Source organism: Phoca vitulina, unplaced genomic scaffold (assembly GCF_004348235.1).
Source record: "Phoca vitulina isolate PV1807 unplaced genomic scaffold, GSC_HSeal_1.0 scaffold18, whole genome shotgun sequence".
Classification (NCBI taxonomy): Eukaryota; Metazoa; Chordata; class Mammalia; order Carnivora; family Phocidae; genus Phoca; species Phoca vitulina.
In genome coordinates, this window is record NW_022589721.1 from 34,801,412 (window position 1) to 34,817,446 (window position 16,035).

The window sequence follows — 16,035 nt, forward strand, 5'->3', positions numbered from 1 at the left end:
AAGTGGAAGCTAGGAGTGAATGGCGGGAGACGCTTCCTATGGCTATCCGAGCTCCCGATCCCGGCGGCTGAAGCGGGCCATTCAGGGGCGGGGGGCCGGGCCTTGCGGACGTTTGTTGTTGTCCGGCTCGGAGAGGCAGAGGTCGCTCGCTCGCTCCTTTACTCGTTCGGGCCTTGTGTGGCGGTCGGCGGGCAGGTCGGTCGCGGTAGTCGGTCGCCGTGCAGGGGCGAGGCTATGTCGCGGTGGCAGCCCGGCAGGGCCGGCAGGGCCGGGAGTAACGGGACGTCGCCGCGGAGCCTCTTCCCCCGGATACAGTGCGGCCCGAAAGGAGGCCGCGGCGCCGCCCTCCGGTCCTGAGGAGCTCGCGCTGCCCGGAGCCCTCACCGCCTTCTTACCCGCGCCGACGTCAACCGGCCTGACCCGGCCCGGCCTGGCCACACCGAGCGCCGCGCAAGCAGGTAGGTGTCCGCCCTGTCCCGGGCACCGAGTCGGGGCCTCCAGAACTCCAGCCCCCAGCGGCCTCCGCGCTGGCGCGCGTGCGCGTCCCGGGACGCACGGCCTCTTGGGATTTGTAGTTTTCCGCGGCTAGCTGGGGTTTTCCTTAGCCCGGGCGGAGAGGCGGGTGCGGCCAGGCTGACGCTGGAGCGCCCTAGCGGCCCGCCGATGGGCCCTTCGGGGGTCGTGGTACCTGCCTCTGTTCCTTGGTGTCCGAAGAATTAGGCGCACTTGTGGAGAAGAACGGAGAAGCCTATGGGTTTTCTCTCTACTTTCCTAGAGACCCTGTAGAACAGGGAAGAGTGCTGCGTCCAGGTGACCGCAGGGCCCCAGCCCCAGGTGTGCTGGATCCTAACCCGGGGCAGGTTCTTACTCTAGCTGAGGAGCTTAGCCCGAGGGGGTGCTGCAGGAGTCCCGTGCGTTCGCGGGCTCTCAGTGACCCCCCCCCACCATGGTGGGTGAGGCTCTTCTGTCCAGATGGACGGTGTCCAGGCAGATAAACCAGCGAGCCCTAGCATGAGCAGGATCCCTGGTACACCCCCAGGTATCGGGGCTGGGAGAAGGGGGTTGGCTGAGCTGCAGCCTGGGCTTGCCACTCTCAGGTAAGAGGATCTAATTTCTCTCTCCTGGCAGTGCTGAGGGTTTAGGAGTAAGCTGCAGGAGGGACCCAGCTTGTTTCTAATGGCTCCACTTACTGGGTAGGGAGGCCAAAGGCTGAGCTTCGGCGGCCAGATACTCAGGGACTGGCCTCCCCTCCTCAGGCAGCACTAGCCCCTCCAAGCACAGGACCCCTTCCTCAAGGACATGAAGCTGTTGGAGAACTCGAGCTTCGAGGCCATCAACTCACAGCTGACAGTGGAGACTGGAGATGCCCACATCATCGGCAGGTGAGGCCTGGGCTCCACGGGACTCAGAGGTTACGATGTCCTGGCCCAGAGTTGAACCTGATGGGTAGCATGCTCCATGGTCCCCCTTGCACCTTGTAGGATCGAGAGCTACTCGTGTAAGATGGCAGGAGATGACAAGCACATGTTTAAGCAGTTCTGCCAGGAGGGCCAGCCCCACGTGCTAGAGGCACTGTCTCCACCCCAGACCTCAGGCCTCAGCCCCAGCAGGTGAGCCGCGGCAGAGTTGGCCCACCGTGGGCTGTGGGGTGCAGGGCAGTGCTGGGCTCATGCTCTTCTCCGTGCAGACTGAGCAAGAGCCAAGGTGGTGAGGATGAGGGCCCGCTGAGCGACAAGTGCAGCCGCAAGACCCTCTTCTACCTGATCGCCACGCTCAATGAGTCCTTCCGGCCTGACTATGACTTCAGCACAGCCCGAAGCCATGAGTTCAGCAGGGAACCCAGCCTCAGCTGGGTGAGGGTCAGGCTGGGGGGAGGGGCCCACAGCCCCCCAGCTATGCTTACTGTCCTTCCCACCTGCGGTGGCCCCTGGGCTCAGCCCGGTTCATGCCCTCTGTCCTGCATCCTGAGTCAGTCCCAACTGTGACCATCCTAGGTGGTGAACGCAGTCAACTGCAGTCTGTTCTCGGCAGTACGGGAAGACTTCAAGGCCCTGAAGCCACAGCTATGGAATGCAGTAGATGAGGAGATCTGCCTGGCCGAATGTGACATCTACAGGTGGGCTGGCATCCCTGCAGGTGGGCCCTGGGCGTGTGTGGCACGTGGGCCTTCATACCACCTCTTGCCCCACACTCCCCAGTTACAACCCAGACTTGGACTCAGATCCCTTTGGGGAGGATGGCAGCCTCTGGTCCTTCAACTACTTCTTCTACAACAAGCGGCTTAAGCGGATTGTCTTCTTCAGCTGCCGCTCCATCAGGTTGGCACCTGTCCGCCTCCTTTCCTTTAGCTCCTATTTGACCCACACACCATTTCCCCAGCTGTTCCCCCCCCCCCCCGCCACCCAACTTTGTCCTCCCTGGACATTCTCCCTGGGGTCAGCAACTGGCCAGGGATAGGCAGTCCTAAGACCAGTTCCCACACCTCCCCCAGTGGATCCACCTATACCCCCTCGGAGGCAGGCAACGAGCTGGACATGGAGCTGGGAGAGGAGGAGGAGGAGGAGGAAGAAGAGAGCGGAGGTGGAGGCAGCGAGGGCGGACCCGAAGAGACGAGCGCCATAGAGGAGGACAGGTGTGTGACGGTCGCCGGAGCCAGGGGTGGGTGGGACAGAGTGGGCACCCCTCTGCCTGATCTCCTGGGTGTTGGCTCCTCTAAGCTTACTGTGTGCCACCTTCTACCCAGGGTCCCGGTGATCTGTATGTGAGGATGAGGAGCAGAGGCCCCAGCTTCATTCAGCTTCAGCCAGTGCCTGGAACTGCCCACTCGAGGGGCCCCAGGGTCAGCCCCTGGCCCAAGGCCACGCCCACCTAGCCCTTTGGCTCCCTCCTGCAGATGTCTACTCACCCCCACAGGCTCCGGCTGCCCGTGTTGTGGTTGGCCTGGACAGCACAGGGCCTGGTGGGAAGGCCACTGCCTGTCCCAGTGAACCGACAAAGGCAGGGACAGCTGGACTACAGAGTTTATTTTTGTATTTTGTGCCGGATCAGGCGTGGGCCTGCACACTCCAGCCCAAAGGGTCTGAGATCCAGTCAGCAGGCCCCTGCGGTCACCACCCTGGGCTTGGCCAGCCCCTGGCGCCCACCTGTACCCCCTCTCCCCCCCCCCGCCACCTCGCCCGTTGGGCAGCGTGCACTGAGTGTCACTTTGCTGCAGCTGTTTGTTTCCAATAAAAATTTCTGTGACTTAGTGGGGACCTAGGCTCTGTGCTGTGTTGGGGGTGGGGTCTGCGTCGAAGGCGGGGCCTACGGCGTCTGGTAGCCTAGCAACGGTCTTAGGGTCCGTTGAGCCGCCTGGACCTGCAGCCGCTAGAATGGAGACTGAAGGGTCAGACGCGAGCAACCCCTGTTCAGTAGAAGGCGACAGCCTGCTGCTGGACCTGGACCTGTATGATGCTGACAGCTACGACATCCCAGACCCAGGGCTGCTCAAAGAAAAGAACGGTGAGGTGGCCTGGCGTCGCCCCAGATGCCCGCGTGGCTGCAGGCACGTCCTGCTCAGGCCCGAGCTCTGTCTGCCGCGGCGCCACCCTCCCTGGGCGGTCCCGTGACCCAGCAGGGCCGTCCAGAGAGGGCCTGCCCGCGCCTCCAGAGGTAGGGGTCCGAGACCACACGGTGAGAGTGCTTCTGCTGACCTGCAGAGCTGCTTGCGGAGCCAGGCCCACGGCTTTTTACCGGCAGCTCGCGGTGGCAGAACATGACCCCACGTGCCCGTGCCCACCAGCTGTGGCTGTTCCTACGTGCGGGCCTCCATGACCTCGTGGAAAAGGTGGGGCTTGCCTGTGGGCCCTGCACTGACGCTTCTTCTGGCCCACCTCTTCCCCTAGGTGTCCCTGGTACCCCCTTGGCTCCCCTGGGCAGGTGCACTACCTCTCCAGCCCCCCGCCCCCACCCCCCAGCTGACTGCAGGCCTGCTCATCCTGGCCCACAGGAAAAGAGAGGTGAGCTGCGTGTGGCACGCTTGACCCATGGGCTGGAGCCGCTGCGCCACCTGAAAGTGGCAGCTGGGCTGTGCTCGGTGGCCCAGGACCCAGTGGGCAGACGCTTTGTGGTGCTCGATGGTGCAGGCCACCTGCACGTGCACAGAGAGGACGGATGGGCTTACGAGAAGCTACGGGCCCCAGCCGCGCTCGCGGGGCTGGTGGCAGTGCCGGGCCCGCTGGACGCTGTGAGCCGCTTTGTGGGTTGGGGCCCCAAGGGGCTGGCCATCCTAAGGCCTGACCTCAGCCTGCTGTGGCTGAGCAAGCCAGGGGTGGGCAGGGTGCCAGGCCACGAGCCCCTCTGCTGTCTGCCAGTGCCCGGCCTGGGGCTGATGCTAGTGGCAGAGGCAGGTGGCCGCCTGGTGCTCTGGAAGTTCCGTTCAGGGGGTCGCCGCCTGGTGCCGTGTGGGTCACCTCTGCAGCTGCCACCAAGCCCTGCAGGTACACTCACCCGTTTGGCTCTGGGGCCCCTGCATTCCCACCAAGTCCCACGCTGCTTCGCGGCCTGTGGCTCTGCCGTGCTCACCTTTGATCTGCACACCTGGGCTCTCGTAGACGTGCGCCGGGACCTGCACAAAACGTGAGGGGGCGCCTAGGGACCGGGAGAAAGGGAGGGTGGCAGGGAGAGGCAAATCCAGGAGGGCAAGCGGGTCATGGCAGGGGCACAGGGGCTCACACCCTGGGAGGTGCAGAGTCTGCCAGGGCCTCCTCCTCCCCTTCAGCGCTATCTTGGACTTGGCCTACTGCCTAGAGGCAGAGGCCATGGTGACAGCCTCTCGCGACAGCACGGTGAAGGTGTGGGAGGCTGACTGGCGCATCCGGATGGTGTTCATGGGCCACACAGGTGCGCCATGCCACTGCCGCCCTCGAGGCCCGCTCTCTCTCCGCCCTGTGCACGGCCCACGGGAAAGAGCTCTGGGCTCTGGCCAAGCTTCTCTGCACTGGCTGCACCCCGGGCTGACGGCTCCCCTTCCCCAGCCCCCGCGGGAGCCCGAGTGACCCATGTCCCTCCCACAGGCCCGGTGACAGCTCTGGCCGTGCTCCCGAACACGTCCCTGGTGCTGTCGGCCTCGCAGGACGGGACGCTGCGCACCTGGGACCTGCAGGCGGCGGCACAGGTGGGCGAGGTGGCGCTGAACTGCTGGGGCCCAGACGCGGCGTCCGGGCGCGTGCACCGCCTGCTGGCGCCCGCTGGCCCCAGCTGGCCGCTGCTCTGCCTGAGCGCCAGCGGCGTGGAGCTGTGGCGCCTTCGCGAGCTCTACTCGCCGCTGGCACAGCTGTCCGCGCCGGTGCTTCACGTGCAGGTGGTGCCCGCGCTGCGCGCGCCCCCGCACCCCCTCCTGCCGGCGCGCCTCGTGTGCGCATGCGCCGACGGCTCGGTCTACCTGGTGTCGGTCGCCACCGGGCGCACCGTGAGCGCGCTGCTGCTCGAGCCCGATGACTGCGCGGCCTCCGTGCTTTACTGCCTGCCGCGCGAGGCCCTGTGGCTGCTGACACGCGCCGGCCACCTGGTGTGTGCTAGCGCGGCGCGCTCCCCCATGCGCGTGCTGCACCGCGTGTGCCCGCCCCCCGCGCCGGCGCCCAGGCCCTGCTGCCTGCACCTCTACAGCCACCTGCCAGACCCCGGCAGCGCGGTGGCCGGCTGGGAGACCGTGTGCCGGCACGGGGGGGAGCCGTGCCCGAGCGACGCGGCCCGGGCCCGGAAGGACAAGAACCGGTGGGTACCGGAGCCGGACGGTGGGCGGGGCGACGGTGCCCGAGCCCACAGGCTGATGTCCTGCGCAGGTACCTGCCCGTCGTGGGGCACACGGATGGCACCCTGTCAGTCCTGGAGTGGCGCGGGTCGAAGACCGTCTTCCAAACCGAGGCACACAGCCCGGGCCCCGTCACCGCCATAGCGTCTACCTGGAACAGCGTCGTGTCCTCCGGTCCGTCTCTCCCCGCCCCCCGCAGAGGGCCTGGGAATCCCTTCGCTGCCCCACGAAGGCCCAGCCCTGGCTCCCGCCCCTGCAGGCGGAGACTTGACAGTGAAGATGTGGCGCGTCTACCCCTATGCGGAGGAGAGCCTGAGCCTGCTGCGCACCTTCTCCTGCGGCCACCCTGTCGTGGGGCTCTGTGCGCTTGGCAAGCGGATCACTGCGGGCTTTGAGGATCCGGACAGCGCCACCTACGGCTTGGTGCAGTTCGGCCCGGGCGACAGCCCCCGCTGTGAGCACCGGCCCCAGGATGACCCCACGGACCACATCACTGGTGAGGGGGCAGGGCAGAAGTAAAGCCCGAGGCGCCGCGTGGCCCTGGCCCCTCACCCGAGCCTTGTCCCTCAGGCCTGTGCTGCTGTCCCACGCTCAAGCTGTATGCCTGCTCCAGCCTGGACTGCACCGTCCGCATCTGGACGGCAGAGAACCGCCTGCTGCGGTGGGCTGGGGCTGGGGAGGAGGGACGGAGGGGTTGGGAGCGCGTGGGCGGCGCGCGGGCTCTCCTACCTCTACCCCCGCCAGAGCCGAGAGGCTGGACGGGGGAACGGCCTTGCCCCTGCTCGGGCTTCAGCTTCCTACTTTGTGGCGCAAGGCTGGACCCTGGCCCTCCACACCCCTCCAGGCTCCTGCAGCTGAATGGTGCCCCTCAGGGCCTGACCTTCAGCAGCAACAGTGGGGACCTGGTGTTGGCTCTGGGCTCCCGACTCTGCCTGGTATCTCATAGGCTCTACCTGCCCACGTCCTACCTGGTTAAGGTACACAGTGAGCACAGGATGGGGGGGGGGGGGAGTTCCTGTGGGTGGACAAGCCTCCTGAGGCCAGGGCTATAGGTTCCTTTCTCCTGTGCAGAAGCTGTGCCAGAAGGTCCCTGATGTGGTGCATGACCCTCCACTACCACTGACCAACCAGGAGTCTCTGACCTCAGCCCAGCTGCAGAGGCTCACCAACCTCCATGGGGTGGCCAGTCTTAGGTCTGCTGGCAGGCCCAGCTGAGCTGTCCTGGAGGCCCCTGCCCAGCTCCCCTGAGTCAGGGCCTGGCTGTGTGACCCAGCACAAGGCCCCAGAGCTCCCAGGCCACTTAGGCCACCCCAATCCCCGATCCCAGCCCTGGCATCCCTCCTCCTGCCAGAGGCCTGGCCACCCCCACCCCCAGGTCCTTGTCCCAGCATCTGCTCAATCCCACCAGTGATGACCCCAGTGTCCCACCTGTGCCCATCCTTGTCTGCAGCACAGACTTGTCTTCCATCCATCGCCAGACGGCAACACCTCAGCAGGCAGTGTTGGAGGAGGTGGGGTGGGTCCTGACCCCTCACCACCCCAAAGCCCCAACCCTGCACCTGGCCCAGGCCCAGGCCACTCCCGTTCGGTCCTTGGGATAGGCCTGGGGTCCCTGTGGTTGTCTGGGAAGCAGATGGCAAGACCGAAGGAGGAATGTGCTGACCCCTGACCCCTCCCCCAGGACTTGGAAGCCCTAGTTGCGCGGGATCAAGACCTTCAGCAGCTGAGTCTGGGGCTGGTGGTCCCGGCAGCCCCGCCCCCACCCTCCTGGCACGAGCGGCAGGAGGCGTTTGACAACTACTTGCACCTGATCTATGGCCCTGGCTTGCTGGTGGGTGTGAAGCCTCCCCCAGCCTCAGCCTTGACTCCAGCCCCTCCCTTCGCCCAGGGCCTCCGACACTGCCCATCTCCCCTGCATCCCTCCTAGGACGTGCCTTCTGGAAGAGAGTTCCAGCGGTGGAGTACCGTGACCCTCACCATGGAGAGAGAGACCTGGGATGTGTGTACCTTACACAGAGCTGCCAACTGTCTTTGGAAGGCCGGAGTCTGCACTGAAGTCCCGACAGTGCCCGCAGCCCTCCCCCGACAGGATCCGGGAGCCGTGGGCCAGCGCTTTGCCCACCCTCCCCGAGTCCCCTTGCCTATCCCACCCATACACCGGGGGGTGCACAGCAAGGCATCCCAGGTAAGGCCTCCCACCCCTCCCACCTCTGCCCCGACCCCATGACCCTGCGGCCACCCAGTGACAAACGTCTCCCTCACCCCAGCTGCTGGCCCGTTCCTCCCTGAGCAGTAACCTGGGCCTCAGTCTGGACCTGCAGCTGCATTTGGAGCGGCTCCAAGGGGAGAAGCCTGTGGTCCCAGGCCCACCGGCCCTCCACCTCCAACACAGGGTGAGGGGCAGGGGGTGCTGCCTACCCAAGAGCAGGGCTGCAGGGGCACTGAGGGTCCGTGCCCGGCTCTGAGCCCTTCTCCTGTCCCCAGGTCCCCCTCTTGATGAAGAGGCGGCCCAAGGAGCCTCTTTCCAACTTCCGAGGCTTCTTTCCTGCCACCATTCGGCCCTACAAGGTGAGAGCCCCTCGCTCTTCCTAGAGGCACCTCCCTCCCAGGGGCAACCTTTTTATGTCCCCCATCTTCCCTTTGCTGCAAATCTTGTGCTGAAATCTGACCTGAGAGCCATGCCCGCCCACCGCCTTCCACCCACCTCCTGGCCAGCCCTGTTCTCTGCGGACCAGCTGCCAGAGAGCCAGAGCTTCCTGGGGGAGACACCAGGCCGAGCCAGAGCCAGTGCCAGCTGATGGTGCCCACACACCTCCTCCCCAGTTCAAGTGCTGGGTGGGTCCTGTACGGACTTGGGAAGACCAGAGTCCTTTCCCTTTAGAGGAGTGAAGTCAACAGGAGCTGGCCCCTTGCAATCTACCACCTTCCCAACCTTTCCCACCCCAGACACCCAGATAAGCCTCTCTCCAAGCACATTCTGGCACTGTCAGCTGCCCAGGTGGGTGCTGATCCTTCCCATAGCTGCACCGTCTACCCAGACCCTCGACGCCCCCCTCCATGTTCCTACCACCAACCCCCATGCTCCTTCTAGACATCCCTGTTCCAGGGCTGAGGCCCCAGTCCTGTGGAGAGCGTGTGGGGGGTGTCAGGGTTCCCCAGAGGCCAGCAGCTGCCCAGACTTCTTCCTCAGTCATCACAGCTGATGTCTCACTGACTGCTCTTCCGCCTGATTTCTAAAGGGTTTTTTTGCCTGTGTGTTTTGGGTGTCGACTGAGAGAAGAGGCAGAACTGAAATAAAAGCAATTGGGGTTTTAGAATTGCAGTTTGGGGAGCACAGATTTGGTAGCAACCCAGATCGAATCTTGCTGAGCAGTAAAAGCCAGGTGACTGTCTTGGCAAGTTGCAGGAGCACTAGGAAACTTACACCAGTTACAATGGGAAAATGTAATTAAATTGTACACTTCGCTGGTTTTCTGAGTACTTTAGTTTGGTTACAGGAAAAATCGCTTTTGCAGAGTGTCCACTTTTCTTTTTTCTTTCTTCTTCTTTTTTTTAGGATTTTACTTTTAAGCAATCTCTACACCCAATGTGGGGCTCGAACCCACAACCCCGAGATCAGGAGTTGTGTGCTCCACGGACTGAGCCCGCCAGGGGCCCTGCAGAGTGTCCACTTTTTTTTTGTCAAGAATGCAGGGGCAGCAGTCCTATGTTCAGTCTTGGCCCAGTTCCATATAATTCCTCTTCCAAAAACGGGATGAAGTTTTAGTTCGCAGTCTCTGATGTTCGGAGGTTTAACCCACGTTCGCTCGGACAGGGGGCGTGAGGCCCGGCAGGCGGGGCGGGGCTGGCGCTGGGGCTGCTCTGCCAGGTGGCCTCTGGGGTGGGTGGCGTGCCGGTCTCAGCCCCCGTGCTGTGTGCCACCCCAGGCCTTGCAGCGGCCCGTCAGCTTCCCCGGCATTGTGCCCAACTCGGTGGCGCTGCAGCAGATGGGGCTTCACCGGGAGGTCAGCGGCCTCGGAGCCCTCGCCCAGCTCACCAGCCGCAGAAGCAAGGCAAGGGGGCCTGGGGGGCCTCGCCCTCGGGCTCTGCAGGAAGGGGCCTGCGGTCCCCGCAGCGCAGCGTGCCAGCGACCGCCTGTGCTCTCCCCTGTGCAGCCAGGGAGGCGCCAGGATGACCTGTGGCTGCCGCGGCGCATCAGGCGGCGCGCGGCCAGGTGGCAGCAGAAGCTGACCCGGTGGTTGGGGGAAGAGGAGGAGGAGGAGGAGGAGGAGCACCGGTATGTGGACTGGTCCGCAGAGACCCTGAGCCCGCCTACGCAGCTCTCCGAGTCCGAGGAGACGGAGGCTCCGGTAGGCGCCTGCTGGGGGCTGGGCTGCCGAGGGCGGCGCGGGGCGGAGAGCAGGGGCCTGCAGCTGCTGCCGCTCCCGCAGAACTCCGAGTGTTTGACCCCGAAGCGCGCGCACTCTCGCACCGCCACCAGGACCGAGACCTGCTTTCGCCACCCCTGGCACCCCTATGGGCACTCGCTCTGGGAAGAGCGCTACGGGCATCTGCCCAGGTTCCTGCATTTTTTCGTCGGCCAGAACTGGTTCAAAAAGCTGTTCCCCATCTTCACCTTGGAGGTTCGGGGGTCTCGGGCACCTGGGAAGCCCAGGCTGGCGGCGGGGGGCGGGCAGGCAGGGCCTCAGCACGCGGTACCCGCAGGCCTACCCCGAGGTGAGCACGGTGGAGGGCCTGGCGTCACTGTTCGTGGACCTGCTGTGCGAGGCCTCTTGGGCAGACTGCGTGCACATCCTGAAAGCGCTGCTGAGGCTGCTGCCCGACACGAGCAGAGACCTTCGTAATCAGCTGCAGGGCGTCCTCGTGCGCCTGCTCAACCTGGACCAGCCCCCCAGCCTCGAGGTGCAGCGCTAGCCCCGCCCCTAGCCCCGCCCCACCGGCCTGCCCGGGGCCTCGCGCTCCCCGCTCGACGCGCTTGGCTCCTGTGCGCCCAGGACCAGACGCAGCAGCAGTTCGTGATGCTCGCGCTGCAGCTCCTCCTGGCCTGCTCCCTGGAGTCCCGCGAGGTGGTGCTGGAGCTCATGGCCTACTTCCTCTACTCGCCTGCCTCCCGCCGGTGAGCCTTGCTCCCTACTCGTCCTCCCCGCTCGTGGGGGCGGGGGGGAGGGGAGAGGCCTCTGGATCAGCTGCTCACACCTGTCCCAGGCCCGAGCTCAGGAAGCTGCTGGACGGGCTAGGCCTTCAGGATCCGCAGGGCTTCCTGTTCAAGGAGATGATGACCTGGGTCCAGGGCCCGGACGCTGACTCCAAGGCTGCCCTGCGCAAATGCTGCTGCCAGAAGCTGGAGGAAATGATCCAGAGGTTGCAGGTCCTGGGGGGCAGGGGTGGGGCAGGCTGCTTGCAGTGGAGCCTCCTGTCTTGCCCACACCCCGCCCCCCCCAGGCTTTCCCCAGGTCTTTGAGGGGAGGGGCGGGGGATCCAGGTGAGGCTGGCCAGCTCTCTGCCTTGCTCTGTATCTGTGCCTCATGGGTCCTCTCCTGTCCCCCAACCCCCATTTCTGGGGATCATCCTGCTCCTCCCCAAGAAGGAGTCTGCAGCCAGATCTCAAGCTTGGGGCCAGGGGCAGCCTCTGCCTTGCGCTTGGGGGCACTGTCCACCGGCTGCTTACTCCACAGACGGAGCACTGGCAGCCTTCCGTGGCCAAGTTGTCCGAGATGCTGCCCAAGGTCTCCCAGACCTCGGTGTTTCCATCTCCTCCCAAGGAGACCCTGTCGCGGATTTCAGTGCTCGCTGGGTCACCTCATGTCTCAGGGACACCCTCAGTCCGTTCCTGGGTACCCTCACCCGGGGAGCTGAACTTGGCTGTCCTTGAGTCCGGAGCCAAGCCGATGCCTTCACCAGCGCGCCTCCGGCGGACCAAACGCGCGCTGTCCGAGGCGCTGCCGCACTTCTGCCCCTCCGAGGTCCACGTGCGCGCCTCAGCACCCGCCGCGCTGCCGGGGGAGCCGCTGCCGCTGGAGCAGACGGACTGGTCCCGGTCACAGATGCTGGACCTGGGGCCGATCGACGCGCTCAACTTCTTCTGCGAACAGCAGCGAGCAGGGCAGCAAGGTTCCCCGCAGGAGGAGCTCGAGAGGCTGCGCCTGAGCCCGTGCCCACCCGAGTCCAACACCGTACTGCCCCAGCCCCGGGATCACTGGTGAGGGGGCCCCCAGGCTGGGACGGGGCCTGTGGGGGGCAGCCGAGGGGCTGGCTGGGCCAAACCTACTCCTTACCCCTCCAGGCACTATCCCATCCTCCGGCTTCAGGAGGCCAAGGTCCAGAGGTCTCCGATGAGACTGAGGGGTGAGTGGGGACAGGGGTAGAATTGGGCCCCGACATCTACCTCCACCCTAGCCGGGGTCCCAGTGGGCATCGACCCCACCCTGAGACCTCACTGACCTGCTGGCCCGCAGGCTGGATGCGGTCCCAGCTCTGGGCGGGCCGTACCCTCAGTGGCCCCATCCGCATGCTGAAGCTGCCGCTGCCCAGGGTGGAAGTTCAGCCTTTCCCCCCGGACTGGCCCAGGCCTGCCCGTCCGCTGCCCCCACGGCTCCTGCAGCCCACCTTGCAGCGCTACTTTCTGCCAGATTATACAGACCCTGACAGCGACAGCTGACCAGGCTGGTGGCCCCAGGCTCTTCTTCCCTCCAGCAGGGAGTCGAGATGTGGCTCTCCAGCCAGCTGTTCTCCCCTGGAAATAAAGTCCAGAGGTCATGGCCAGAAAAAAGGGTGCCGCCTTCATCTTTGGGGGCTGCAAGGGTGAGCAGAGCAGTCTCGATGGTGGATGAATCTGCCAGTGGCCAGTTGCAAGGCAGGAGCGGGGGGCATGGTGGGGTCTGGCGTGGTCAGCCCTTGGTGGAGCAGCATTCCTGGTGGGGGTGGGTCTGTCTGCCAGGAGCCGGACCCATCGCGTGGGCATGTCCCTGCTCAGGCACTCAGCCTGTGTTTATCAATAAATTACTGGGGTCAAGATGGGAGTGGGGACTCCTGGGCCAGTGAGTGGCCAAGCATGGAGGGACTGGGAGGGTCTAGGCCACACACACACACGTGTGTGTGTGTGTGTTTATCTGTGTATTGAGTGGGGTGGGGGGCCTGCAGACTTCAAACCAGAGCCTACCCTTGGCTGGAAGGGAGAAGAATTGATGGAGTCCCATGTGCTTTATTCAAGAAGCAATAAAGGGGCAGCATCCTTTGGACCCTTCTATCTAAAAATTGCCACGAGACCGAACTTATATGTGAAGTGCAGGGTCTCAGAGGGCCTTGACTTCTTTCTGAGCTCTCAGGACCTCCCAGGGCACTGGTCCCACAGCTTGTGGGGCACACGGCACATGTGTGCACTTGCTATTAGGTCTGCCTTTGTTTTGTTTCTTAAAGATTTATCTATTTATTAGAGAGAGCACAAGTGGGAGGGGCAGAGGGAGAGGGAGAAAGAATCTGTAGCAGACTCTGCCCCGAGCCCAGAGTCCAACATGGGGCTCGATCCCATGACCCTGCGATCACAACCTGAGCAGAAACCAAGAGTCGGATGCTTGACTGACTGCGCTGCCCAGGTGCCCCGGGTCTGCCTTTGTGAAGGGCTGTTCTAGCTTTTACATCCTCCTTTTGGGTCGTTGAATAGCAGTTTCTTCCCTCTGAATGTTTTCAGCCTCTGACTTTAGAAGTTTTTTTCTCAGTGGTGTTCTGGATAGAATTTGTCTCCCATACCTTCCCCACAACCCCCAAACTGTGCCGGGGCTCTTGTTGAGGGGCTGTGGAGAGGGTGGCCCTTTCCTAGGCCAAGTAGGGCAAGGATTGCCAGGTCTGGAGAACCGAAGACATGACATTTGTATAAAAGGGTCCGTGCCTGCTAAAACAAGGACTGTGGGGCCCATAGTAGTCTGCTTCTACGGGTGTTTCCTGTAAATTATAAAAGCAATAAATTCTTTTAAAATTACCAACATCAGAGGGGCACCTAGCTGGCTAAGTCGGTGGAGTGTGTGAATCTTGATCTCAAGGTTGTGAGTTCAAGCCCCATGTTGGGCGTAGAGTTTACTTAAATAAAAGTAAATTAAAAATAGATAAAAATATATTTAAAGGGGCGCCTGGGTGGCTCAAATGGTTGGGCGTCTGCCTTCGGCTCAGGTCATGATCCCAGGGTCCTGGGATCGAGCCCCGCATCGGGCTCCTGGCTCAGCGGGGAGCCTGCTTCTCCCTCTCCCTCTGCCTCTCTCCCTGCTCATGCTCTCTCTCTCTGTGTATCTCTGTGTCTCAAATGAATAAATAAAATCTTAAAAAAAAAAAATATATATATATATATATATTTAAAAAATATCAACATGAGAAAGTGGGGCAAATTTAAACAAGTTTAAAAAACCCACTAATTATAAAGGGAAACTATATATTAATACATATTAATATATAATTATCTTAAAATTAAGAAATCTATTCATCTATACTATTCAGAGAATAAAAAGGCCAGAGTGGGAGGAGATATCTGTAATACATGTAACTATAAACAGCTCATCTCCAAAATACATAAAGAGGGCACCTGGGTGGCTCAGTCGTTAAGCATCTGCCTTCAGCTCAGGTCATGATCCCAGGGCCCTGGGATCGAGCCCCGCATCGGGCTCCCTGCTCGGCAGGAAGCCTGCTTCTCCCTCTCCCTCTGCCTGCTTGTGTTCCCTCTCTCGCTGTGTCTCTCTCTGTCAAATAAATAAAAATAAAGTCTTTAAAAAAAATACATAAAGAACTTCAACGAATCAATAACAATAAAAAAATCACACAACCCAACAGAAAAAAAATGTACAAAAAACTGGAATGGAATTTTCACTGTAGAAGAAATCAAAATCACAAATACATGTATTCCCTTCACTTCCCAACCGAGCGGCCTTAATGAGTTACCCAGTTCTCGGAGCCTTGGCTTCCCGTGTATGAAGTGGGGATGATGACGCTCAGAGGCCCTGCAGGACTGCCGTCAGAGTTAAATGAGCTTTGTATCTAACACACTTAGGAATAATGCCTAGTACAGATTATGTAGATAGAAAACAAAGTCAGACCCCCCCTTTTCTTTTAAAGATTTTATTTGTCAGAGAAGAGAAAGCACAAGCAAGGGGAGGGGCAGAGGCAGAAGAAGAAGCAGGCTCCCCTCCGAGCTGAAAGCATACGCTTAACCAACTGAGCCACCCAGGGTCCCTAGACCCCTTTCTCACATCATTTACAAAAGTAATGTTCAGATGATTTGAAGATTGCAATGTAGAAACTAAAACTATAAATATATCAGAAGGCAATTTAGAAAAATATTCACTCAAAATACTCAGAAGGAAAAGATAGACATATTTGCAGATTAAAAAAAAAAAAATTATGGCAAAGGGCGCCTAGGTGGCCTCGTCGGTTAGGCGTCTGCCTTCCACTTGGGTCATGGTCCCAGGGTCCTGGGATTGAGTCCCGCATTGGGCTTCCTGCTCAGCGGGGAGCCTGCTTCTCCCTCTCCCTTTGCCCCTCCCCCCTGCTCATGCTTTCCCTCTCTCTCTCTCTCTCTCTCAAATAAATAAAATCTTAAAAATTTATGGCAAAAGAGACCATAAAATTAGGGACAAACCTCAAAGTGAATTGTATATTTAAATGTAAAACTGGGAAAAATTGAGAAGGAAATATAAAAGATCTTCTGGACGAGCAACTGATGAAGTATTCTCAGACATGATGCTCAAAACGCCATATATGAAAGAAATCAGAAAGTTGGACTTTATCAAATTTTAAACCTTCTGCTCTGTGAAAGGCCCTGTTAGCAGGATGGAAAGACAAGCCATGACCAGGAGAAAATGCCTGCAAATGGCCTGTCCACAAAGAACATCCAGCTAGAATGAAAAAAAACAACAAAACAGCTTTCAAAATTAATGGTAGAAACCAAACAATCCCACTAGAAAATGGACAAAAGAAGCAGACATTTCACCAAAGAGGAGATGCTCCACATCACTAGCCATTAGAGAAACGCAAATTAATACCTAAAATAAAAAGAGGTGACATCACCAAATGCTGGTGAATATTCGGAGCAACTGGATCTCCATACTTGCTTGTGGGAACGCAAAATGGTCCACACGCTCTGGAAAACCATTCAGCAGTTTCTCGAAAATGGAACATACCAGGACCTACAATCCAGCAGTCATACCTACAACTCAGCATTTATCCCAGAGGAATGAAGATTTGTGTCCATACAAAAACCTGGA

The 16,035-nt window shown here is 60.8% G+C and overlaps 2 protein-coding genes across 2 annotated transcripts; both read left to right on the forward strand.

The window, feature by feature from the left end:
- Positions 1 to 95: 95 nt before the first annotated feature.
- On the forward strand, positions 96 to 3,245 carry MAF1 (MAF1 homolog, negative regulator of RNA polymerase III). Its single transcript, XM_032415721.1, has 8 exons — positions 96 to 458; positions 1,257 to 1,382; positions 1,482 to 1,610; positions 1,688 to 1,853; positions 1,995 to 2,116; positions 2,199 to 2,318; positions 2,492 to 2,632; positions 2,744 to 3,245. Exons 2-8 carry the CDS (start codon positions 1,300 to 1,302, stop codon positions 2,763 to 2,765), a joined length of 783 nt encoding a protein of 260 aa, XP_032271612.1. The 5' UTR covers positions 96 to 458; positions 1,257 to 1,299; the 3' UTR covers positions 2,766 to 3,245.
- Positions 3,246 to 3,371: 126 nt separating this feature from the next.
- Positions 3,372 to 12,545, forward strand: WDR97 (WD repeat domain 97). Its single transcript, XM_032416118.1, has 24 exons — positions 3,372 to 3,501; positions 3,699 to 3,826; positions 3,989 to 4,617; positions 4,760 to 4,881; positions 5,055 to 5,754; positions 5,823 to 5,965; positions 6,051 to 6,287; positions 6,362 to 6,452; positions 6,636 to 6,768; positions 6,863 to 6,984; positions 7,242 to 7,302; positions 7,473 to 7,622; positions 7,719 to 7,976; positions 8,059 to 8,184; positions 8,276 to 8,359; positions 9,718 to 9,843; positions 9,946 to 10,140; positions 10,222 to 10,413; positions 10,496 to 10,693; positions 10,786 to 10,907; positions 10,997 to 11,159; positions 11,554 to 11,990; positions 12,075 to 12,136; positions 12,247 to 12,545. The coding sequence occupies exons 1-24, from the start codon at positions 3,372 to 3,374 to the stop codon at positions 12,447 to 12,449; spliced, it is 4,812 nt and encodes a 1,603-aa protein (XP_032272009.1). The 3' UTR covers positions 12,450 to 12,545.
- The last annotated feature ends 3,490 nt before the right edge of the window (positions 12,546 to 16,035 follow it).

Coding starts and splice junctions, on each gene's coding strand:
- MAF1 (XM_032415721.1), top strand. CDS start 1,300: ATGAAGCTGTTGGAGAACTCGAGCTTCGAGGCCATCAACTCACAGCTG. Junction 1,611..1,687: donor TCAGGCCTCAGCCCCAGCAG/GTGAGCCGCGGC, acceptor TTCTCCGTGCAG/ACTGAGCAAGAGCCAAGGTG. Junction 2,117..2,198: donor GCCGAATGTGACATCTACAG/GTGGGCTGGCAT, acceptor CACACTCCCCAG/TTACAACCCAGACTTGGACT.
- WDR97 (XM_032416118.1), top strand. CDS start 3,372: ATGGAGACTGAAGGGTCAGACGCGAGCAACCCCTGTTCAGTAGAAGGC. Junction 6,453..6,635: donor GCAGAGAACCGCCTGCTGCG/GTGGGCTGGGGC, acceptor ACACCCCTCCAG/GCTCCTGCAGCTGAATGGTG. Junction 7,623..7,718: donor TCTATGGCCCTGGCTTGCTG/GTGGGTGTGAAG, acceptor CATCCCTCCTAG/GACGTGCCTTCTGGAAGAGA.